Genomic DNA, 24,010 nt, shown 5'->3' with positions numbered 1-24,010 from the left:
CCTGTATCCTGCCAGAGCAGCTCAAGTTGACTTGGTATTATCGAGACCTGCCGGCGGATCAGGCTGACCATAGTCCCCTGTATCCTGCCAGTTTGCGGCTCGGATAGACTGCGTGTCGCCCGAGACCTGCCAGTGGAATTGACGGATTGACAAGGGTACAATTAGGTGGTAGTTTTAAAGGAATTTGAGCACTTTTATGCAGCTATTGATTTCAATCATTTTATATCAATTTTCTCATTATTCGTGCATGTTTTATATCTTCATATAATTGTTCAGTTTTACGAATTTATATACATACGATTATATATATATATTTAGATGAATACCTTATATTAAACACAGTTGAACTTTAGCTTTACTTATCAAGTTATTTTTACCATGGGGGTTATTATGATTGTAAACTGTTTTCAAGAACCTTATGTTTGGTCCACTCACATTTTCAACTTATTTTTCGCCCCCAGGCCGTAGAAGTGCGCAGGATCCACCACCGGGCCATTCCTAGCTTCCGCGCCACCAAGTAATGTAGAGTATTGTGGAAAAGTCCTTGAAACCCTGTAAACTTTAGAAAATGCTCTGATATCTAATTTTAGTGAGAAACCTGAACTGGTGAATGGTTGTTTGGATGTCTTCTGGCAGTTGGGTGAATTAATTTACTTGTTTCACAGGCGGAAGATTTTGGGTTTGATCAAAATACAGGGGAGACTTTGCCGAATTTTCGGCAGGAGTTCATAGGAAGTTTTAATCGTAACTGTAGCAGAAAGGGTAAAATGGTCATTTGTGCCCGACCGTTGCCAGTGTCGGACACGCACAGGGTTGGTTCGAATTCCAAAGTGGAATTGGGATCGGGTTCTGTCACGTTTGGTCCTGAAATCTCCTCTCGTTAGGGTTGGGGATCTGACGGGTACTCGCCCCTGCGGGAATTTTTGCCATCCCTACGTTGGTGTCGCAACATTAAAAAAAAAAAAATTATTCTAATAGTAATCCAAATCAATGATCCATATTAAATCCAAGCTATTTTAATGGTAAAAAAATCCAACAAATAAAATTAAAATTTAACTCTTAAAAAATATTTTAAATTAATCGAAATCATATCCAAACTCTGTAAATACTTACATATTTTTCAAATAAAATTATTTTTATGGAATTTTAATTTTTAAAAGTCAAATTGTTTAAAAAAATTAAATTATGAAGTTATTTAAAAATATCAATTGAAGAAAAGTTATTCATGAAGAAAAAAAAAGATTTAAATCATTCTTAAATAATTTAATAAAGTTACAGACTTCAAATTTGAGTCTGAAGAGTTTGGAGAAAAAAACAATTTAAGTGGGACAAAAATCCAAATAGTTACTTTTTGGAGGGACATTGGGTTTACGACCAAATTGGTTGAGAAAGCCCTAATCCATCGCTACTGCTATCTGGGCCGCTCCATATTTTCACACCGAGCCCATTATCGCACCACGATCTTCCTTCGTCGAAATCCCTAGGTTCCTCCGTTGTCGTTTTTTCCAGTTGAACCAGACCGACCTGCCCTCCCATCTCTTCTTCTTTGTCGTTGTGAAAAACGGGTACGCTAAGGTACTATAAGGTTGACGTTGAACTCGACTCACAGTGTCTGTAGGGTTTTGCAAGCTCTATGAGCATGTCTCTCCCACCCGTAGAGCGTGCATACGTTAGAGAGGACTGCGTTCGTGAATGGAAGAATGGCACCTCTAATTTCAAGCTCGCAGACCCCGTTCCCATGCTTCGATTCCTCTACGAGCTCTGCACCACCATGGTCAGCTCAAGATGCCCCCTTTTCTCTTTCAATATGATTTTTAAGCAATTGGTAAGGGTTTTGGTTTGAATTTTGTGTTTTTTGGTTGTTAGGTTTCTGGGGAATTGCCATTGCAGAAGTGTAAAGCAGCGTTGGATTCAGTTGAGTTCTCTGATAAGGTTTCGGACGAAGAGTTGGCTTCCAGTTTTGCGGATATTGTCACCCAATTGTCTCAAGATGTGAGTTGTTTATTATTTGCTTGAAGTTTGTTAGTTTTTCTTTTAAACAGTGAAATTAGATGAAGAACTTTGGATCTTGAACAATTGTAGTTTAAATCCTTAGGGAACTGAATCCTAATATAAAGGGACCCTACCGCTCTATGTAATATCGATGGGATTAATTTAGGGCTGAGTGTTTGTGAATAGCAGGAACAAACATGCCAGAAAACACTACACTTGAAATTATTTTTTGCATTTGATTGTCCTAACAACGTGTGGTGCAATTATGATCAGAAGCCTCTTTCTTGAAATGGGCTTTTGATGGCTTCCTTCTTAAGCAGGCAAGTTCTAGTGGCTTTAGTTTCAAGTGATTCTTACCCATAGGTATCATTCCATTGTTGTCTTTTTAGTATTAAATTGTACAATTTGGTTTAGCAGAACCAGTGGATACAATTTGCAACCCTATTCACTACAAGTTTTGCTTGTACTTCAAACTTTTGATTGAGAAATTTGGTCTACACTATATTAGCGTCTTATGTAATCTCTTGAGATTAGTTTAATTTGGCCACAAATGAGGTTGGTGTGGTAGATTTTGGCTGTATTCCTCCTACTACATGTGTGGGATCACTTGCAGTGCTTCTATAAAATATTCTTTTTGAAATGGATTGTTTCCATAAAGCTTAAAGCTGAGATTGTGCTGGAGAGAAGCATGAGTTTTGTTTAGAAATTGAAAACAACTTCTGTTGGCTGTTTTCCTACTTCATTTGTGGTATCGCTTACGGTGCTTTTGTAACATTTCCCTTTTAGAGTGGACTTCTTTCTGTAAACTCTGAGATTGTTCACTTAATGAATGGATGGGGATGTATAGTTTTGATGTCATTTTAATTGGATGCTAGTGCTTGATCTTCAGATGTTTGGATGCACATCTTGATATTATTTTGATGCTTTAATGTCATTGATCCTTAGTATCATTTGTAGGAGAAATTGTTGCAAATGGTTGATAATAACAAGTAGTATTACGAGAGGGATGTGGCTGCATGGGTGCAATTTGTCTCTCTTATAAATAAACTTTGTTGGAAAAGCAAGGTAAACTATTGAAAAAGAGGGCTTTGAGAAAGCAACTATGAGGAAGTTGGATTTTTAACAGTTTCTGCAAGCTACTGCATGTGTGGGTTCTGCTTAATTGTCGGAAGATAACGATTTTGGTGTTCCACTGTTGCCTTTGATTTTGTTTTTTTGTTTTTATGGCCTATTATGTTTAAGCTTAATGTTATCATTTTTTTAATCAATGACCCACTAATATATGATGTTTATCTGGCTGTTCTTGCTGACATGTGGAAGTTCACTTAATTTGCAGATTAGAATGCCTGGAGAGCATCGTGCTCGTCTTATAAAATTGGTTAGTACTTGGTTAAAAGGCACTACATTCGCAATCAAATTTACTTGGATTTGGAAGGCCAAGACTCCTCTGAAAGTGTTTCTATTCAAAAAAAAAAAAAATGTTTCTGGAAAAATGATCCTTACAATTTGAATGAAAATGTTTCTATTCAAAAAAAAAGAAAAAAAAGGCACTACATTCGAAACAGGAGTCTTGTACTTTATTGGTGTTCATTGTCTTCTTCACTATGCATATTGGTTGTTGGAGCATCTTTTCTATTTGTCCACCCTGCCCTTTCCTTTTCTGTTTGGGATTTTATCTAGATTTTTCTGAGCCTGGTTACTTATTGTTTAGTTGTTTTCTGTTTCTCAGGCTAAATGGTTGGTGGAATCTTCCTTAGTTCCGTTGAGACTTTTCCAGGAACGCTGTGAGGTGAACGCTTATCCTTGTCCTAGTTTACCTGATGGTTATCTGGTCATGGTTTTTTCTTCGTTGGCGCTGTTTTCAATCTTCTTGTATGAAAAAGAACTTATGCATATATACTTCACAAATTGTAGGAAGAATTTTTGTGGGAGGCTGAAATGATCAAGATAAAGGCTCAGGAATTGAAGAGTAAAGAGGTAAGAAGATTATTAGTGTGTAGCTATGTGCTCATATGATGGTGGCCTTGCCCAAAATATGAACCGACTTTGTGTTGTAATTGTCCTTTTTAACAGTATCATCCTGATGAGTTTGTGCAAATAGAATCTTGCATGCCATTGGTGAACTTTAAAATTTTCTTTTATCTGGTAAAAAATCCCTGTTGATGTCAATTCATATACTTTATAATGTATTATTATGGGAGACTTTGGAAAAAACCAAAGGAGAGAGAAAAATTTTAAAAGAAGCCAAAATGGACAAAATTGCCCTTATTTATTTTTTGATTTCCAAAAGAATCCTTTACATTTGCATGTCTTTGGTTTGAAAGTTGAGAGATTTTTCTGTCTTTTTTGAAAAAGCTTTGGCTTTTTCCAAAAGTGAAAGTTTTTTTATGGGCAAAACCTAAATTTACTTATTATTTATATGTTTTCTTGTCAATTGTTAATATCATTAGGTGTACATTAACGTTAGTGTCAACCTTTGCAACTGATTGTTATAGGGAGATCTAAATGCAATAGTTTGTTTCAACAAAGTGAGGCTTGGAATTGTGTATAATGATGTGCATGGTTCCTAACAAAATATGGCAAGCATAAGTTTGCCATGAAAAGGATAGAAAAAAAAGGTTTAGCTTGAAATAATCAATATGTTGAAGCAGGAATCTTGAATATGATCTAAGTTGGTGTGCATGCTTTTAATTTCAGGTCAGAGTAAACACCCGTCTTCTATATCAGCAAACAAAGTTTAACCTTCTTCGAGAAGAGAGCGAGGGCTATGCCAAGCTAGTAAGATTATTATTGATAATATCCTTTGGAAGTTTATTCAATGTGCTACACTAGTGGGAATATTATTGATAAAAAAGAAGAAGACATTTATCTTGTTAATTCTTTTGCTGGTATTTAGCTTTTACGTGCCCGCACTTTATTCTTGTTATGGAACTTTTATTTTATCAATTGATTCAACTCATTGTTTCCAAGATAAAGATCATCATAAGTTCAGAGTTTATAGTATACATAAGTTAAATTTTAATGCAACCAATTAAATCTCAATTCTTGTTAATTCTAGTTTTATTGAAAGAAATCCATTATTTGATGAGTTTGAGTGCAGCTGCTTTCAGAATCTCCTAAACTAAACTACTGCCTTTAGGCATTTTATGTAGTTGTGAATCTAGTGATTAGAGTCGGGTATTCAGGTTGGAGGTTTAGCATCACCTTCGAATTTATAGATTGAATCTTGATAAACTACATGTATCTAGAAGTGTGTAGTTGGTAGTCTGTGTACTATCTCCATATATATGATTGGAGAGATATAACTGTTCTGAGTTTCCACATAAGCTAGGTAATATGTTTATTTAGTTAAAGTCTGGTTTTACTGAGTCGGCCATCGGATTTTTGCTTGGTAAGTCATCACGTTTGCAACTTCATGAATGAATGCATTGCAAATGGGTAAGACTTCATTTTTTTAAAAACAATTTTTATTCTACTTTTTTAACTTTCTGATTCAGTCATCATTGCAACTATACGATGTTATGCAGAGAAAATGTTCTATTGTATTACATTTCCTTTTTACTTCTGTTTCAACATCATGGGAGAAGTCCTCGCATGTATTCTTTTTTATATTTTGTGACTCATGTTATAGTTGGTTGGATTTAGCTTAAGGTACTTTGTTAGCAGTGTGTTTTACCATTTTGTTTGCTTCCATGGTGAAGTCACATTTAAGTTATCACTTTTTCTTCCCTTTCATGAATATAAAGTTTGTCGTGTCCTCTCTATCTAATGAGGGACATCTTGGTTGAAGCATGTGGTTTAATTTCAGTAGGTTTGAGACATGTAATTATGTATATTTATTGCCTTGTTTATTTGTAGGTTACCCTTCTTTGCCAAAACTCAGAAACTTCATCACACAATGCAGCAGCAACAATAGGCATTATAAAGGTTTAGCTTTGATATATTTTTCTCCACTCTTTTTTCTTCTATATACTTTTCATCTTCCTGATTAGACTGATCCTTGCAGTCATTAATTGGACATTTTGATCTGGATCCAAATCATGTCTTTGATATTGTAAGTTGTCGCTATTTACCTTATTTGTACTTATTTTTCTGTACAGCCTGTATTTTCTTTTTGGACAATGCTTGGATCCTGATGCATCAGGAGGAACTGTTTGTGTTTGCTTCAACTTTTTTTATTTTATATTTTAATTGTGGACAGGTGTCCACTACTAGATGAGTCACATCTCCATATAAGGAGGAGCTCCTCCTGATCCTGATGCATCAGGAGCCAAGTATTGTCTTTTTCTATGCTTTTACTAAGAATTTGATGTTCTATGATTCACTATTTTCTCTTCAATACTTTTCTTCGGTTAGGTTTTGGAGTGCTTTGAACTTCAGCCAGATAGTAATGTATTTTTGGAGCTGATACCAATTTTTCCGAAGGTAAGGATATTCTATTTACCAACTTAAACTAGCATGCTATATTTTGATTATTTTGATTATTTTGATTTAACTCACTACTTCATCATCTTTTGCAGTCTCATGCTTCACAAATCCTTGGTTTTAAATTTCAATATTATCAGCGTTTGGAAGTAAATAGTCCGGTGCCATTTGGACTTTATAAGCTTACAGCTTTGTTGGTGAAGGAGGAATTTATTGATCTTGATAGCATGTGAGTTTTCCTTTGGTGATTTTTGTATTTGTTGGGATTTTTAGTTGAGTTTAATTATTTTGATTCAATCATGGATAATGTTTCCTCTTGGAACGGATGAAGTTGAAATGGTAATGTCATTGCCCGTCATGTGGGAGCATTGACTTAGCACCCACAAGCATGTGTTTAGTTAGGTAAGCGCAAGGGCAGACTAGTGTGCTGTATATTCTGAGATCATCATGGATAGTACAAGATTCATGGGTTTCTGTGGTGCCGCTATGGGCCATTTGTGACTATCTTGGTGTAGCTTGGATTCAGCCTTACTCATAATCACATCGTTAGCTGAGATGCAGGGTAATTTCTATTGAAAGGCTAGTGACTATTAAATTTCATAGTCTGCCGGCAATCACAATGTTTATCTAGCAACCACACTTATGGGTGAGTCTGTGTGCCTTGTCATGGGCTGTTTCATAGTGCTTAAGTACAGTAGCTGGTAAGCTTAAAGATTGGCTTGCAAATATAGAGTCCTTGGGGAGTGGTGAGACACATCTACAGATGCTAGTGATGCACTTCTAAGGTTAGGGATCAATGACTCTAATATTGAGACACATCTTGCTTAGGGATCAATGACTCTAATATTGAGGGAGTGCGGTGCTAACTTGAACTTGATTTTGGTAATTGTGTGCATGATGCACTCCTAAGATGCGTAAACTGTGTTTACAGTTTTTTGATTGAAACCTTAACAATGATCAAACCTAAGGGTGTGACAAGTTCTGGTACTGTGCTTGAATACAGTGAGGCAATTGCATAATAGCATGAGTGCAAGATTTATAATGAATATTTCTTAGTGGTAAATACTGGATGGAGCTACAGGAGGATTAAATTACATGTAAACCACTGCTGGAGTCTGGAATTAGTTCTTGTTTATACCTTTGACATCTTTTAATTGTGGTTGGTTAATTTATATATGTTTTCTTATCATTTTTATATGTGCTGTTATGCTGTTCATTATCTGCCCATGTATTCAGTTTCCTTGATGATCTGAATTAGAGTTCTATTTGTGCTGGGCCTCCTGGTGATTTTTTTCATTAATGTCTTTGACAGATATGCTCATCTACTTCCCAAGGATGATGAAGCATTTGAACATTATAGTGCTTTCTCTTCCAAGCGACTTGATGAGGTATAACTTTATTGTCTGTATAAAATATGGGTTATAACTTTGTTATCTGATCTGTAACATCTGTTATTGCGGGAGTTTTTCTGCATGGTTACTAATGTTTGAGGCGACAACTTATTTCCATTGCATATGCTATGTTTCAATTGTATGTTATGTGATGTGTAACATCTGTTATCATGGGAGTTTTTCTGCATGGTTACTAATGTATGAGGCTACAACTTATTTCCATTGCACATGCTATGTTTCACTTGTATGTTATGTGCTTCCCTTGCCCAGCCTATGGATTTTAGGGCATTGGTGGACAAGAAAATTGTGTATATTGTGTCAGGTGGATGCTATGTTATTTGATCATACCTGATTTTTCTGTAGAGAGCGTTTCAAGTATATTTCTTTTAGTTATGGTAGCGGCTTTACTTGCTTATGCCTTCAAAGTCTGTTTACTCTTATATGAAAGGCTATGCTTTCCATTTTTACTTGTATATCTGCTAATATTTGCAGGCTAACAAAATTGGTAAAATAAATCTTGCTGCTACTGGGAAGGATCTCATGGATGATGAGAAACAAGGAGACGTGACAATAGACCTCTTTGCCGCTTTAGACATGGAAACAGAGGCAGTTGGTGAGCGGTCTACAGAGTGTGAAAATAATCAAACTTTGGGCTTGCTCACTGGTTTTCTTTCTGTAAATGACTGGTATGTTTGCTTGTACTTGGGATCTTCTGGTTTCCAGCCTTTCCCCCTTAATGATTTCTGAGTTCTGTACTTATTTCTTCGTTTCTTGTTTACACTGGTTATTACTCTATAAGTGATTGCTGCTTGCTTAAATTGGTAATAGAGCTCTTGAACTGGTTGCTTTCATGTATGCACTGTCCTTTTTTGAGCCAGTTCTTTGTCTGTTATGCGGTCTTACCCTACAATATTATCTTTCCAGTTATATTATTTCTGTGATGAAATTCGTTTATGAACTAAAGGTCCTTTTGCTGCCTTCTTGATGATCATTCTAAATTTTTGTCATGTCAAAATTCTGTAAATGTATGGTTTACTATGTTTGCAACAATGATGGTGATCTGTTGAACCATGTTGTACTTATTTGATTTTGTTAACCTAGATGCTTTCAATTGACTGGAATTTCACAACACCAGGGCTTGGGAATTATGTGAAAAGGCTAGAATGGTTTATGCTTGTCCTAACCAATTCTTTGTCAGCTGTCTGCATAAAGATTGGTATTTGATTTTTGTTTGTCATGCATATATACAATTAGAGGTGGAAGTGTTCAAGTTCGTTTCAAAATATAATGAATTCAGCTTGTTTGAAGTTTTGAACTGATGTTCAGTTTTGTGCAATAGCCTTTATTTTGTGTAGATTTTAAAGATCTCATTTGTTATTGAATTTCCGCTCATCAGGTACCATGCACATTTGCTATTTGAGCGTCTCTCACCTCTACATCCTGTTGAACATATTCAAATCTGTAATAGCTTGTTCAGGTAAATCTAATGTATTTTATTCACTCTTCTTTTGTTTTATACTATGAGCTACTTGTGACTTGACTGAATGTGCTCTCATAGACATGCATGCACAAACTAAGTGCAGATGGTTGGATGATTGTGCATAGTTGTTTTTGAGTGCATTTGAAGAGTTTTAACTTGGCTTTCTCTAGCCTCCTCCTTTTGTGCATGCCCATTCTCAGCTTTGGCAGGGGCAGGGCATCTACTTTTTCTTTCTAATAATTATTTGATATTTGTGTCCAGGCTCATTGAAAAAACAATCTCTTCTGCATATGACACTGTTCGCCGAGCACATCTCCTAAGTTTTGGGTCTTCCTCAGGAACCAGTGTTGATGTAATTCATACAGAAAATTCGTCAGGACATGGATCATTTGTTGACCTTCCCAAAGAACTTTTTCAGATGCTTGCTTGTGCTGGACCCTATCTTTATCGCGATACTTTGTTGCTGCAGAAGGTGCAAATTTTATATCTTATCTTCATGTATATTTTTTTTCTTTTTGAGATTTTATCTCCTTATAACTTAAGGATTGACTGATTCTATCTCATTTTTGGTGTAGGTATGTAGAGTATTGAGGGGTTATTACTCGTCTGCACTTGATCTTGTAAGCAGTGGTGAACGAGTCGTGGATCCCAGTTATGTTTTTGTCGGGAATCCTCGTCTGCACCTTAAGGAAGCAAAGTCAAGGATAGAGGAAGCCTTGGGAACATGTCTACTTCCTTCTTTACAATTGGTACCTGCAAATCCAGCCGTTGGACAGGAGATCTGGGAAGTGATGAGTCTACTCCCCTATGAGGTTGGCCTTGCATCAAAGATATTTGATTCTTCACTTTTGAGAATTTATTTTGTATGGTAGACACTCTTGCTAGATAAATCTCGTCTGCTTAGGTGCGGTATCGTTTATATGGTGAGTGGGAGAAAGAAGATGAACGCATTCCTATGGTTTTAGCAGCAAGGCAAACAGCCAAGGTACAACAAATATTTTCTTCTTGAGTCTTCCCTGCTTTCTGAATATGCTTGGATTTACACTTTTTTCATTGTTGTATGTTGCATGCTTAATGCCCTAAAAGCATCACTGATACGTCTTTTATTTTTCCTCTTTATAGTTGGACACTAGAAGAATTTTGAAACGCCTTGCAAAAGAAAATTTGAAGCAGCTAGGTCGGATGGTTGCAAAGTTAGCTCATGCAAATCCAATGACTGTACTTAGAACAATTGTTCATCAGGTCTTGCCTTATTAGTGATTATACTTTCACTTTGTCTTTTGGAATCTTTGATAGTTTGTTTTTTGTATTTTAGTGTTTGTGCACAAGCAATTGCTAATCTGTTGATATTATGTGCAGATTGAGGCGTACAGAGATATGATTACTCCTGTTGTAGATGCATTTAAGTATTTGACTCAGGTATGAATTTCTATTTTGTTGTGTTAAATTTTTTTTCATCATCTTTTTCCTTCCCTTCTATGACTACTGTTAAGACTGTTGATTTGAATGGGTGTAATCGGGTTGTATACCAGCTATCTGTTTTGCCCCTCCTGTTATCTTACTCAAAGTGTTGTCCTCCATCATTGTAGTTGATTATGAGACAACCTGTGGTTCTGTAGGACAATTTGTATAAATTTTCTATGTTGGGCACATTAGGATACAGCACTGGTGTCCGTGTGTGCCCATCTGTATCCAACTTTTATACATTTTTTGTCAAAATTACTTATATTTGGTTACTATTTTAAAAATTATTTTGACACTGTTCATAAGCTCTTGATTGACAGTGAAACAGCTTTGACACGTCTTCATACTAGTGAATTTTTTGTCAGTGTATACGAGGCAGTGGAGGCCTATATTTTGGTCTATGTGTTCTACCTAAAAGATTATGTATGACGATTCCATGGCCAGGCATCCTCTAAGTGATCTTTAATCAAGCTTTTGATGGAAATTTTCTCTGCTCCTTGTAAACACCATATAGGAGTAGTTATTGTACTACGTCGTCATAGTTACCTTTTTGTGTTCTGAAAGACCACTTGGTGGAATTTAGAATTAGTTATGCTTATCATTTGGTGCTTAAGAATTACCAGGAAGATACTTGGCTGGAATAAAGTTCTGTTGTGATTTTATGAAGTAGTAGTCGTAGCCAGTAATTTAATCAATAATCTTTTAGAGTCTTAAGTAGGATCCTTGGAAATTACAATGAGTGCTTTTTTTTTCCTTCTCCAGATTTGGCCTTCTGGAGAGATGGTTTTCAAGTTTAATGCCCTAAGCATGATATTCGGTGATCTTAACTTTTGTGGTTGGTTCTCCGTTTTCCAGCATGATATTCTAGTGCATTTCTTGAGACTTTATACTCCAGCATGAGGCACCTTTCTTTGCAGAATAGCTTTCACTCTATTTTGCTACTTTATGATGTTGCTTCTTGGATTTGGCTTTCGTGTGTGGATGTATATATAAATGTTATATACATATTTTTATGCCCATGCTTTCTTTGCTAATATTTTTATATGCGTGATTTCTGTCCAGCTGGAGTATGACGTTTTGGAATATGTTGTGATTGAGCGTCTTGCACAAGGAGGGCGTGATAAGCTAAAAGAGGATGGCCTTAACGTGTCAGACTGGCTTCAATCTTTGGCTTCATTTTGGGGTCACTTGTATGTCTTTTTCGTCTTATGGCTTCTATATGTATTTTTGATATGCTTATTTGGAATTACCCTATTTGTTTATGCCATATAGTAGTTGATATGCATTGTCCTTAGTTGATCGCTTATTTTGGGTTTGTACGATTCGGTTACTCTCTTGAGCTTTATTTGTTTATTTTTGTTCATCCCTTTCCTTTTCCCCTTTTGACTTTTTGGCATTTATTTGAGTCATTCTGCATGTTTGCACCATTATACAAAGTCTAGATATATACTTTGATTCTTCACTTCAGTTTCCGGGTTGCAGATTAGCCTGGGATTGGGGGAAACTATTGAGGAGTAAAGCTTTGCTAAGAAAATGGCTTTGGAGATGCCATTTGGAGAAGAAATGTTTATGGTATTCAGTGGTCAGAAGCAAATATGGAATAGGCCAGGCTGGGATTCCAAGCTGGTGGAAAGAGGACCAAGTCGGAATCCATGGAAAGATATTTTTTCAAGTACTCCATCCTTTTTTATCATGTTGCGAGTTTGGTGCTGGTAATGGTTTAAGGGTAAGTTTCTGGAAGGATCTCTGGGTAGGGGAAAAGCTTTGCTGAGAAAACGGCTTTGGAGGTTCCATTTGGAGGAGAAAGCTTTATGGTATTCAGTGGTCAGAAGCAAATATGGGATAGGCCAGGCTGGGATACCAAGCTGGTGGAAAGAGGATCAAGTTGGAATCAATGGAAAGATATTTTTCAAGTACTCCATCCTTTTTTATCGTGTTGCGAGTTTGGTGCTGGTAATGGTTTAAGGGTAAGTTTCTGGAAGGATCTCTGGGTAGGGGAAAGAGAACTCTGGGAAGCCTATTTCAAATACTGTTGCACTTGACATTAAAAGATTCAAACATTTCCAGCCTTGTGATTTGTTTTACTTCTCCATATAGTTGGGACTTTGGTTTCAGGAGAAATCTGAATGAGGCAGAGGTGGAGGGGGCTATCTGCATTACTGCTGTTAGAAAGTGTGCACCTTTCACAAACTAGACTAGATTCTTGGAAATGAATGTTAGATCCTGAGGAGAATTTTGTGCAAGTACTTTGTCAGATTTCTTTATGACAAGCCTGAACATCTTTCCTTTCAGCCTTATTGGCAGTTTTAGAAAGCAATGGTCCCATCAAAAGAGAAAATTTTGGCGTGGCCTGTGGTGTATGGTTAGTCAATATTTGCGATATGGTTCAGAGGAGGAGGCCTAATTTTTGTTTTTCTCCTCAATGGTGTGTTATCTGTGAAGGAGGTGGGGAAAGTGCCAATCACATGTTTTTTCACTGCCCGCCTTTTATTACTTTAAGTCTATGATGGAGGTTGTTCGGGGAAATAACTTTGAGTTGGTTTGTCCCGAGAGATTGTTATTCCTTACTGTATGAAAAGCACAAAGTGGCTGGGAGGGGTAAAAAAGCTAAAGTGATTGGGGTTTGTATTGTGTTAGCTGTAATGTGGGTGGTTTTTTGGGGACAAAATAGAAGAATATTTGAAATTTTTGAAGGAGTGGGATCGGGGGAGCTCTGGGAGAAAAAGCAAAGTTTTCGGTCTTTCTTTTGGCCTTCAGTTCCAGTGGAATTCAAGGAGCTTTCATTTCATTCTATCTATTTAGATTGGAAGGCAACTGTGAGTTGATGGTTAGAGTTGTTAAACTCGGGTCTGTGGTTTAGTTGTAATTGTCTCACGTTGTAGCTTCTATTTGATCATTCTTGTTGAAATAAGAGTTTTTTTCGTTTCACCTGTTTTGCTGTCGACTGCTTGTTCGCAGATTGTAATTTCCTTTTCATTAATAAAAATTTGTTTCTTCTCTGAAAAAACAAGGCTGTATGAATGGAGCTAGGAAATTTGTGGACATTGAAAGGGAGACTTTGATTGACGGTCAGAAAATGTTACATTCTAGATTGTCTGAATAGACAAAATAGATTCAACAGATGATGCTTGATTCCTTTTTTCTCTTTTATAGTGATGTTTTGTCCATCTTTCCATGGTGTATGGGTGATATAATTTCTAATCACTGATCTGAGGACATAGAATTCTTTTTGCATAATTTAGTATAGCAATATGTTTATTTTGCATTTGAGATACTATTCATAGTCGCTTAAGGACGTCTTTTATTTTTTTTTTTCAATTTATGTATTTTCGTCAGAATTGTGTCAAGTTATTCTTAACTGTCACTTTGGTATGTAAATTTTTTGTTTCTTTTCTTGATTTATCTCTGTTGAGTTTGATAATTTCTCCTTTTTAGTTGCTTCTGAATTTATAAATGAACACTGATAGATTTAGGTGAACAATGTTTAATTGGATTGGTTGTTCTTTTTATTTTCCCTTTGGTTTTATGATTGTTGTTATTTTATTAAAATTTTAATTTCTTCCTGTTTTTTCTTTTTAGAGTCAAGTTTGTAATCTTTTAGCTTTTAAGAAAGCTGACCACCTCAGTTTTTTATTTTCTTAGGTGTAAGAAATACCCATCTATGGAATTGAGGGGCCTTTTCCAGTATCTTGTAAATCAACTGAAAAAGGGCCAAGGAATAGAGCTGGTTCTCCTTCAGGTATTTTCAAGGTTCAATGGTTATGCCTGCTATTCATATGATTTGTCCTCAAGCTTTGATAAGATTGAATTATATTTCTATGATTATATCAGGAGCTTATTCAGCAAATGGCAAATGTCCATTACACCGAGAATCTGACTGAGGATCAGCTGGATGCCATGGCAGGCAGTGAGACTCTTCGTTATCAGGCAACTTCTTTTGGTGTTACTCGCAATAACAAGGTGCCTTGTAATGTTGGATTATTTTCTGTCATTCAAGTAGGCAAGTAGAATAATCTCTTAGATGTTATTTTACCAATATTTGATATCTTCTGAATGTTAAGTATGTTTTAATCTTACAATGTTGCTTAAGTTGTTAAGTTTAAAGCAGTAATGCATGTTTTGGATTTTGAGTTGCCTAACTTTGAAGATGTTAATGTTGATTTTAATAATGTTACAGGCATTAATCAAGTCCACTAACAGGCTAAGGGACTCGCTGCTCCCCAAGGATGAATCGAAGCTGGCAATACCCCTTTTGTTACTTCTTGCTCAGCATCGTTCTGTGTAAGCTGTAGATCTTATTTGCTTTCATTTGTTATTTGATATCCATCATTATATTTCTATATGATTCTTTTCAAGAAACATTTATGTTTGTTTGTTCCAAAGATGATTGGTTGCAAGGTGTCTTGAAGTTGTTTATGGGCTGGTTCATTCTGTAGGTAGACCTGTTCTGTAGTCTCTTTTTTTTTTTTTTTTTTCCCTTGGTTTGGGTGTGTATTAAGAGGAACAGCCAATGGCATTTATCAGTCCTTTTAGGGGATTTATGCAATGCTTCTAATGTCCTGATAAAGCATCTGTCTTTTGTGTTCAGCCTGAAACAATTTTGATTCTGTGGATGAACCATGGGGGCACTGTTTTATCTGAGGCAAGCTCAGTTATGTACTGACGAGATTTGTATATTCTCTGCAGGGTCATAATAGATGCTGATGCACCTTACATTAAGATGGTTAGCGAGCAGTTTGATAGGTGTCATGGAACTCTCCTTCAATACGTGGAATTTCTTTGCAGTGCTGTGACACCGACATCAGCATATGCTCAGCTAATTCCTTCGCTTGATGATCTTGTCCATCAATACCACCTTGACCCTGAGGTCTCTCTCTCTCTCTCTCTCTCTCTCTCTCTCTCTCTCTCTCCCCCTGTTAAGTGCTTTGAATATCTAGTTATTTTAATTATTTTCTTCCATCTGTACTTAATCACAGCACCTAATTTGTAAATTCTCATAATAGTGAACTTTGTATCTATTTATGGTTAAGTGTTTTTTTTTCCTGAAAAGTTATGTCTACCTCAGTGGCTTACAGCTTTCACATAACATAAATTGTGAACCTGAATAGTCTGTTAATTGTATTTCCTCCATGACATAGGTTGCTTTCTTAATTTATCGCCCTGTAATGAGGCTCTTCAAGTGCCGTGGGAGTTCCGATGTCTTCTGGCCTCTAGACAATAATGACACTCAGGGTATCACCTCTGCAAATTCAGAGTCTGAAGCTGCAGAGCATTCTGGAAATTTGGTTCTGGATGTTGGCTCTCCATCGAAGCCCGTAACGTAATTTTTCTAAAGAGTACTGTCTGGTTTATTGCATTTAGACATCTCTTGATGTGAAGCTTATTCTTGTCTAGTTACTTTTGACATACCCTTTTTTCTAATTGTGTTGCATTTCTTTGCTGTTTTTGTCTAATTGTATTAGGTGGTTGGATCTTCTTAATACTGTTAAAACGATGTTGCCTCCAAAAGCCTGGAATAGCCTCTCCCCTGATCTCTATGCGACATTTTGGGGTCTCACGCTCTATGATCTTTATGTCCCTAGAAATTGTTACGAGTCTGAAATTGCGAAACAGCATGCTGCTCTTAAAGCTCTGGAAGAGCTTTCTGATAATTCAAGTTCAGCAATAACCAAAAGGAAGAAAGACAAGGAAAGAATTCAAGAATCCCTAGATCGCCTGACTAGCGAACTCCGAAAGCACGAGGAAAATGTTGCATCTGTTCGTAAACGTTTATCTCGGGAGAAGGACAAATGGTTGAGTTCTTGCCCTGATACTTTGAAGATCAACGTGGAGTTCCTTCAGCGTTGTATATTTCCACGCTGTACTTTCAGTATGCCAGATGCTGTCTATTGTGCCATGTTTGTGCACACTCTTCATTCCCTGGGGACACCATTTTTTAACACAGTCAACCACATTGATATTCTCATTTGTAGAACCTTACAGCCTATGATATGCTGCTGTACTGAGTATGAAGTAGGTAGATTTGGGAAGTTTCTGCAGGAGACGTTGAAGATTGCGTACTATTGGAAGGTGAGACAACTTTATGTTTTTTGGTGGTTTAGTTTTTTTTAATCCAATCATACATTCAATCACACTGATCATACAAGTCCTGGACATATAAGAGGGTCTAATGGGCATTTGAAACTGCTATACTCTTTCCCCATTTTTTGATTGTTCTTGCTGAACCATGCTTTTTTCCAGAAGGATGAATCTATTTATGAACGCGAATGTGGAAACATGCCTGGCTTTGCTGTATATTATAGACATCCAAATAGCCAGCGAGTTGCCTATTTCCAGTTCATGAAGGTGGGTCCATGGCCTTTTATGTCTAAAATTAACTTCTGCTATACCAGAAGTCACTAAGCTCAAACTGAATACTACAGGTCTTCATGTAGAGGTCTTTTAGTTTTCTTTAAAGGATTCAGCTAAATCTTGTCCTCCCAATTAGTTATTCTGTTTCTCTAATCTTTTGTTTATGTATAAACATCTGTTTTATCCGTGTACTCTGCGTTTCAAGTTTCAACTGTATAGTTCAGTTGGACACTTGAACCTTTCCCAAAGGAAGGGTACTTCATGATTGATCTTATAACCTCAACTATTCCATGGCCATTTCGTCCATGTCATGGAGCTCTTGCTTGGACAGACTTTCAATTTTCAAATCGTTTAGGGCATGTTTGATAACCATTTGTTTTTAGTGTTTAGTTTTAGTTTTAATTTTTTTGTTAGAGGGAGTGGGAAATATAAGGCAGAAGAGAGAGATGAACAAGGGTGGATGAATGGTAGTGGGAAGGAGGATGTGGAAGAAACGTAAATGGCACACAAAATGAAAACTAAAAACTAAATCTGAAAACAATTTTAAGTTTGTTTCTTTTCTTTCTAGTTTTTGTTTCATACATTCCTCTTCGTTTCTATCTCCTTCCTCCCATCAACCTTGCTTCACCCTTGATTTCCCTTTCCCCCATATACTTTCCCTCTATCCCTAGCAAGAAAAGTGAAAACTAAAAACCAAAAACAAAATTGTTTTCAGTGTCTGATGTTTTCATTCTTTTAACTTTCTTATAGGTTCACTGGAAGTGGAGTCAAAGGATTACAAAGTTATTGATTCAGTGTCTGGAATCAACTGAGTACATGGAAATTCGTAACGCACTCATACTGTTGTCAAAAATTTCAAGTGTTTTTCCAGTTACCCGAAAGACGGGTGTAAATCTTGAAAAACGGGTGAGAACTATTTTGAATAGTAATTTTTATTTAGAATTTCACTGGAATCATTATGCGCATCTTCCTTTTGACACCTCCCTTGCAGGTTTCCAAGATAAAGGCTGATGAGAGAGAAGACCTTAAGGTGTTGGCAACTGGTGTTGCTGCTGCTTTGGCTGCTAGAAAGGTTTGTCTTAAATTTTGGAGCTTGCTTTTCAGCTCAGATATGAAGGTATTTAATTGTTTTTATCTTTCCCATTTGCAGTCTTCATGGATTACAGATGAAGAATTTGGTAATGGATATCTTGAATTAAAGTCTGCACCACTTGCTTCAAAGTCTTCGGCTGGTAATTCAGCAGCCACACACAGTGGTTCTACCATTAATATTTCTCAATCTGAACCTATAGGAGGAAAAGTGGGAGCCCTTCCCTCCCAACACCCAGAATCATCAAACTCAGTCAAAGACCAGATTTTAAAAACCAAAACCTCAGATGGGAGGTTGGAAAGAGTAGAAAGTATCTCAACTGTAAAATCTGATCAAGGGCATCTAAAACTTAAAGTTGGCTCATTGGTGAGTGGCTCCGATGCTCAGTCACCGATGCCCTCACCTGCTTTACAATCTGGAACATCAAGATCTATGGAAAATAAAAAACAAGTGAATGAATCCTCGAATAGAACCTCAGATGAAAACATGGGAAAAGCTGCCCCGAAGAACTCTTCTGAATCTGAGGTATTATGTTGACCAAGAAAAAAGAACTTTTCTGTTTAACTTTTGTATCATTGGACATGCTTCATTCCACTCAAGCTGTAGCGTAATTAACAGCGGGATGACCACTTTTATTGGAAGAAACTAAGGGTATGGTGGCAAAATGCATTTTGCACTCGTGTGGATGTGTAGGAGACAAGCATTTTTAATTTAGTCTTATTTTCATTTCCTTCATTTAATCCTCCTCGACATCATTTTTGTCATGTTCGCTAAATCAATAAACGATATCAAAGTAGTATGTGGTATTTTGCATATGGGTGATGGAGAAGAATGATATTGAAAATACTTGTTAAACACTCGAGGCTGAAATCACCCCACAGAAGTTTGTAGGGTTCTGGAGTAGTCCGAAGCTCCAGAATTAAATTTAGATGCAACTGATAGAAGTCAGATGTTCTAATGATCTATGTAGTTTGTTTTTATATTGATCATTAGAGCATCTGCAATCATGTTGTATCCCTTCTACGGACCAAAACATCTACTACTTGAGTTTGGGATGAATGTTGACCTACAATCTCACTCTGTTGTGGTGCTTCTTGCAATTTTCTTTCCAAAGCCTGGTGCCTATTCCTGGACCCTGATGTTCACGAATATGGTATGTAAGTTTTTATGGCCAAAAGATAAAGAGCTAAATCTAATTTTTTAATGGTTATAAGAATGATATAGTTCCGTGGAATTAGTATCTCTGTTTGTCCCTGTTGGGCATTTCATTATGATGTGGTCAGTCATTTTCTTGCTACTGGCTTTTATCATCTTGCTTTTCTTTATTTTTTTCCTTAAAATCTGTTTTCCATTTGTTAACAGTTGAGAGCCCAAGCAAAACGGTCAGGTCCTGCTGGATCGCTTGCTAAGCCACCGAAACAGGATCTTGCAAAAGATGATGGTAGATCTGGAAAAGGAATTGGCAGAGATGTCTTGTGTCATGCATCAGCTGTGCCTACAAATGTTTCTCCTGCCATCGCAGCAAACGGTAATACAGTTTCAGCATCAGCTAAAGGTTCATTTGCGAAGACATCAGTAGAAATTCATGGTATTGATTCAAAGGTGGATGTTGGAGCTGCAAAGGCTTCCAATACAAGGGTTTCTGCTCCGAAGGAAGATGGTCCTGAAACTTCTGATGCACTGAGGCCCCATTCCTCTCGACTTGTTCATTCTCCTAGGCATGATAATTCTGCTAGTGCTTCAAAGTCTAGTGATAAGCTGCAAAAGAGAACCAGTCCTGCTGAAGAAACTGACAGACAAAGTAAACGGCGGAAAGGGGAAACTGAAATGAGGGATTTTGAGGGCGAAGCTCGATTGTCTGACCGAGAGAGGTCTGTTGATGCTCGACTGTTGGATCTTGACAAATCAGGAACTGATGATCAAAGTGTTTATAAGGCCACTGATAAGCCTTCAGATCGGTCCAAAGATAAGGGCAGTGAAAGACATGACAAGGATTACAGGGAAAGGTTGGATCGTCCTGATAAGTCACGTGGAGACGATTTAGGTGAGAGATCCAGGGACAGGTCAATGGAGAGACATGGAAGGGAGCATTCAGTGGAGAAAGTTCAAGAGAGGGGTATGGATAGGAGTGTGGATAGACTCTCTGACAAATCTAAGGATGACAGAGGTAAAGTAAGGTACAATGATATATCAACGGAAAAATCTCATGTTGATGAACGGTATCATGGGCAAAGCTTACCTCCGCCACCACCCTTACCTCCTCACATGGTTCCGCATTCAGTTAGTTCTGGAAGAAGAGATGAAGATGCAGATAGAAGGTTTGGGACCACAAGGCATACTCAAAGGCTTTCTCCGAGACATGATGAGAAGGAGCGTAGACGATCTGAAGATAATTCTTTAATTACACAAGATGATTCAAAACGTAGAAGAGAAGATGATTTTAGAGATAGAAAGCGCGAAGATCGTGAGGGGCTGTCAATAAAGGTATGTGTATCAGCACTAGTTTATATTTTCATTTGGGGAACTTCCTTGCAATATGTCATATTAAGTGGTTCCTTATTCAGGCATTGTTAACTGGTCCCTTTTCATTCTAATTAGAACAGCGTATGTTGGTAATGATGCCTGAAATAAATGTGATTAGTAATATCTTGGTTTATAGAAGTATTTTGGTAATAGTCGAAAAAACATGTGCTTACGCCCCATATATTTCATGGGGTTGGCCAAAAGGCCTGGCTATTCATGAGTTGTGCAAGTTTACTAGTGTGTGGGACAATCATCTGTAGTAGCTTCACTATCATGGCAGGGGCTCTGTAACGTTTAGAGCTTTTTACATGGCACTATTCTTCTTCAATAGGGATTTTATGCCCAGATAAGCTTCAGTATGCACATTGAGAAATAAACTTTCTATTCTTTCACCATGTCAAGTTGTGTACACATCCGCCACTTCTTCACGAGCTTAATAGGTCTATTATCAGTTACTTATCAGTCTTTTTTTTATTTGTTTGCATTCCACGTCCACTATTAATTTCTCAATGTCCCAGACTTTTTATGATTCGCTGCTTAGTAAATATCATGAGTGCACCTGTCAGAGAGGGGTTTAAATTTTCTCTTTCCAATGCATTTATTGAGCTCAAACTTCAAATGGATTTCTCATTAGTTTCATTGTATATTACGCATATGATGTTTATGCTTTAAGCTTTGCTGTATATAGGTGGAGGAGAGGGAGAGGGAGCGAGAAAGGGAGAAAGCAAACCTCTTGAAGGAGGAGACAGATGCAATTGCAGCTTCGAAGAGGCGGAAACTTAAAAGAGAGCACCCGCCTTCTGGGGAACCTGGTGAGTATTCACCAGTTCCCCCTCCGCCACCTCCCCTTTCTATTAGTTTGTCCCAGTCATATGATGGAAGAGATAGGGGAGACCGGAAAGGACCCCCTGTCCAGCGTGCAGGGTACTTGGAGGAACCAAGTGTGAGGATTCATGGTAAAGAAGCAGCCAGCAAGATGACTCGTCGTGACCCTGATCCGTATCCTTCATGTCTATTTTTCATGTCATTGTGCATTGCGTTTAATAGATAATTGCTAATTGCCGACTGAATACACACATGAACATATTGTCATGAAATTTTAAAAGAAAAAAAGATGCCCAAATATGTTTACGATGAGCATTGACATGCGTATATTGTTGGTCATTTCAGTTTCAGTTGTACAATTGTGTATTGGAAATTTGGACTCCTTAACCAGGTTGCAGGATGTACGAATGGGAGGATGAGAAAAGGCAAAGAGCTGAACAAAAGAGAAGACACCGGAAGTGATGTACTGAGAGTTTTCATCATCTACATGCTCTTGTTGTAGTTCACATCACTATCAAGTCTTTTCGGTTTGTAACAAATCTGTTGTAGTAAATTCTTTCATGGCCAATGGTCTTTCATCCGATGATCCCTTGATTGGGCAGTGATAGATTCATTCATATTCCGATGTACAATATTGTAAATTTCTTAAATGTGGCCACAGGTGTACAGAGAGTTGTTCAAGTAAAATTATTAGGTTCAAAGAAAAACTTAAGATATTTTTAGAATTCTGAACTTCAGAATTTAAGGGAATTTAAAGAATCCCAAAATTTTTGAATGGGAATTCAGAGAAATTTTTTTCGCCAAATACTTCAGATGATGCTTGGATCGTAATGGCTATCACTATGAATGGTGGTGTTTTTTTATTTATTTATTATAATATGGCAGGCACCCTAGTTAATGTTTTCACAAAATCCCTTCTGAGGTTTCAAATTATTTTCGTAAAACCCCTTTTGTTGATTTTTACTACAAAAGTTTAAGTCATAATTTTTTTAATAAAAGATAAAGTCAACCTCAAAGATTGGATTGCACATCCACTCTAGAGGTCTAATATTTGAGGACACTTTTGTCATTTTAAGAAGTTTTTTTAATTACACCAACAATTGTTGGACGGAAAATTATTGGAAGAGTTTTTGTGAGAACAAATTGAAATCTCATGTGTGTTTTAAAGCCTCACGGGTTCAATCAAAAACACCAAAAATCTCAATGTGTGTCAGTGGAAATATCTCATTCTTATTTAGGTTACTGTTGCATGCTCTCTAGGGGCCCGGAAAGCAACGTCTTCCTATTGATCGTGGAAAAGGGGTGTATTGTTATTGTTATAGCCAACAAATTCATAATATGAAGATATATGAATACTAAAAGGGGCGTATTAACCTAGCTTACCGGTGTATTACCCTGAGTTTTATGATTTATGATTTAATTCACGAATAAAGCCATTAGACACCATGAGTTCTGATTTATGAATCCGGATTCTCCACTTTGATTTTTTATGCTAGGATTTGCTTGAGTGCAAGAATTAAAGGACTAAACACGTCAACACTCCTTCCAAAATATGTACCCTCAAACCCCAAATTCTGAAACTTGAAGACCCCATTGTATTTTGATTCCCATGGTCATGAAGAAATTTGGTTGCTTTGGAGTCATTGACCGCATAAATTTTTTCAATGATCGCAACATCCTCCATCTTGTCACTACCGCATCTTACTTACAATCCCCATCGCTCTCGAGAAGTATTCATCAACAGACTCTTTTGGTTTCATGTGAAGAGTTTCAAAATCTCTCCTATGTGCTTGAAGTTGTGCATATTTCACCTTGGTTGAGCCTTGACACGTTTCTTCGTCGAATCTCAAATCTTCCTGGAAGTGTCCTTTGGAGAATGATCTCTAAAATGCAACAACCAATTGAGCAGTTGAGTCCTTAACTTATATATAAATTGAGGAATTCCTCATGCATCTGAGAAGAAAGAAAAAAAGAAAAACGGAGAGTTAAAAAGCTTAAGTAAGAAGAGAGAAAAATTCTATCAGAACTCTGAGTTGTAGTATCACAAAAATAAATATAATTCTACTATCATATATTGTGGTGCTTTCAGTTTATTTTAGAGATATTTAGTTATATATCTGTTCTTAGCATTAATGATATAGATAAATCCTACATCATTTTATTTTTATAAACAAACACAAAAAACACATAAAAAATGACAGTTGGCCCTATTGAATTTAATTTTGATTATTAAATTACTTTGATACCCTATTGAGTGTTTTGGGTTTTTTTTTATGAGGTTATGGGGTTGAGCTTGTTTTAAGAAATTCATGGCAGTTGTGTAATTTATAAGAAGTTAAAAACCTCTTTGTTATGTTGTAAATGGAATTTGATGTGTGTTTCTAAAGTCCATTTCATATTGAATTTTTTTATAATTTGAGTCTCTATATTGAGTATAATAATAAATCTCCCATCATTTTACAACAAGAC

The 24,010-nt window shown here is 36.8% G+C and overlaps 1 protein-coding gene across 2 annotated transcripts; it reads left to right on the top strand.

The window, feature by feature from the left end:
• Positions 1-1,423: 1,423 nt before the first annotated feature.
• On the top strand, positions 1,424-22,346 carry LOC117620692 (THO complex subunit 2). 2 transcript variants are annotated; one of them, XM_034350844.1, is made up of 32 exons: positions 1,424-1,774; positions 1,867-1,992; positions 3,329-3,370; positions 3,722-3,781; positions 3,907-3,969; positions 4,690-4,770; positions 5,851-5,919; positions 5,999-6,046; positions 6,349-6,417; positions 6,513-6,646; positions 7,730-7,805; positions 8,301-8,494; positions 9,205-9,285; positions 9,550-9,760; positions 9,864-10,100; positions 10,193-10,273; positions 10,411-10,530; positions 10,648-10,707; positions 11,815-11,942; positions 14,395-14,491; positions 14,584-14,712; positions 14,930-15,033; positions 15,439-15,619; positions 15,891-16,072; positions 16,215-16,821; positions 16,993-17,097; positions 17,854-18,009; positions 18,095-18,175; positions 18,254-18,718; positions 19,556-20,677; positions 21,405-21,715; positions 21,940-22,346. In XM_034350844.1, exons 1-32 carry the CDS (start codon positions 1,634-1,636, stop codon positions 22,001-22,003), a joined length of 5,625 nt encoding a protein of 1,874 aa, XP_034206735.1. In that variant the 5' UTR covers positions 1,424-1,633; the 3' UTR covers positions 22,004-22,346. The 2 variants fall into 2 exon arrangements, with proteins under 2 accessions (XP_034206735.1, XP_034206736.1); XM_034350845.1 differs by lacking the exon at positions 16,993-17,097.
• The last annotated feature ends 1,664 nt before the right edge of the window (positions 22,347-24,010 follow it).

Source organism: Prunus dulcis, chromosome 3 (genome assembly GCF_902201215.1).
Source record: "Prunus dulcis chromosome 3, ALMONDv2, whole genome shotgun sequence".
In the NCBI taxonomy this organism is placed as follows: Eukaryota; Viridiplantae; Streptophyta; class Magnoliopsida; order Rosales; family Rosaceae; genus Prunus; species Prunus dulcis.
The sequence above is the reverse complement of the archived record's forward strand: the minus strand, read 5'-3'. Positions and strand labels throughout refer to the sequence as shown.

Bases quoted from the DNA above. Each gene is read 5' to 3' on its own strand.
- LOC117620692 (XM_034350844.1), top strand. From the start codon at position 1,634: ATGAGCATGTCTCTCCCACCCGTAGAGCGTGCATACGTTAGAGAGGAC. The intron at 6,418-6,512 runs GTAAGGATATTC...CATCTTTTGCAG, and splicing joins TGATACCAATTTTTCCGAAG to TCTCATGCTTCACAAATCCT. The intron at 14,713-14,929 runs GTGCCTTGTAAT...ATAATGTTACAG, and splicing joins GTGTTACTCGCAATAACAAG to GCATTAATCAAGTCCACTAA.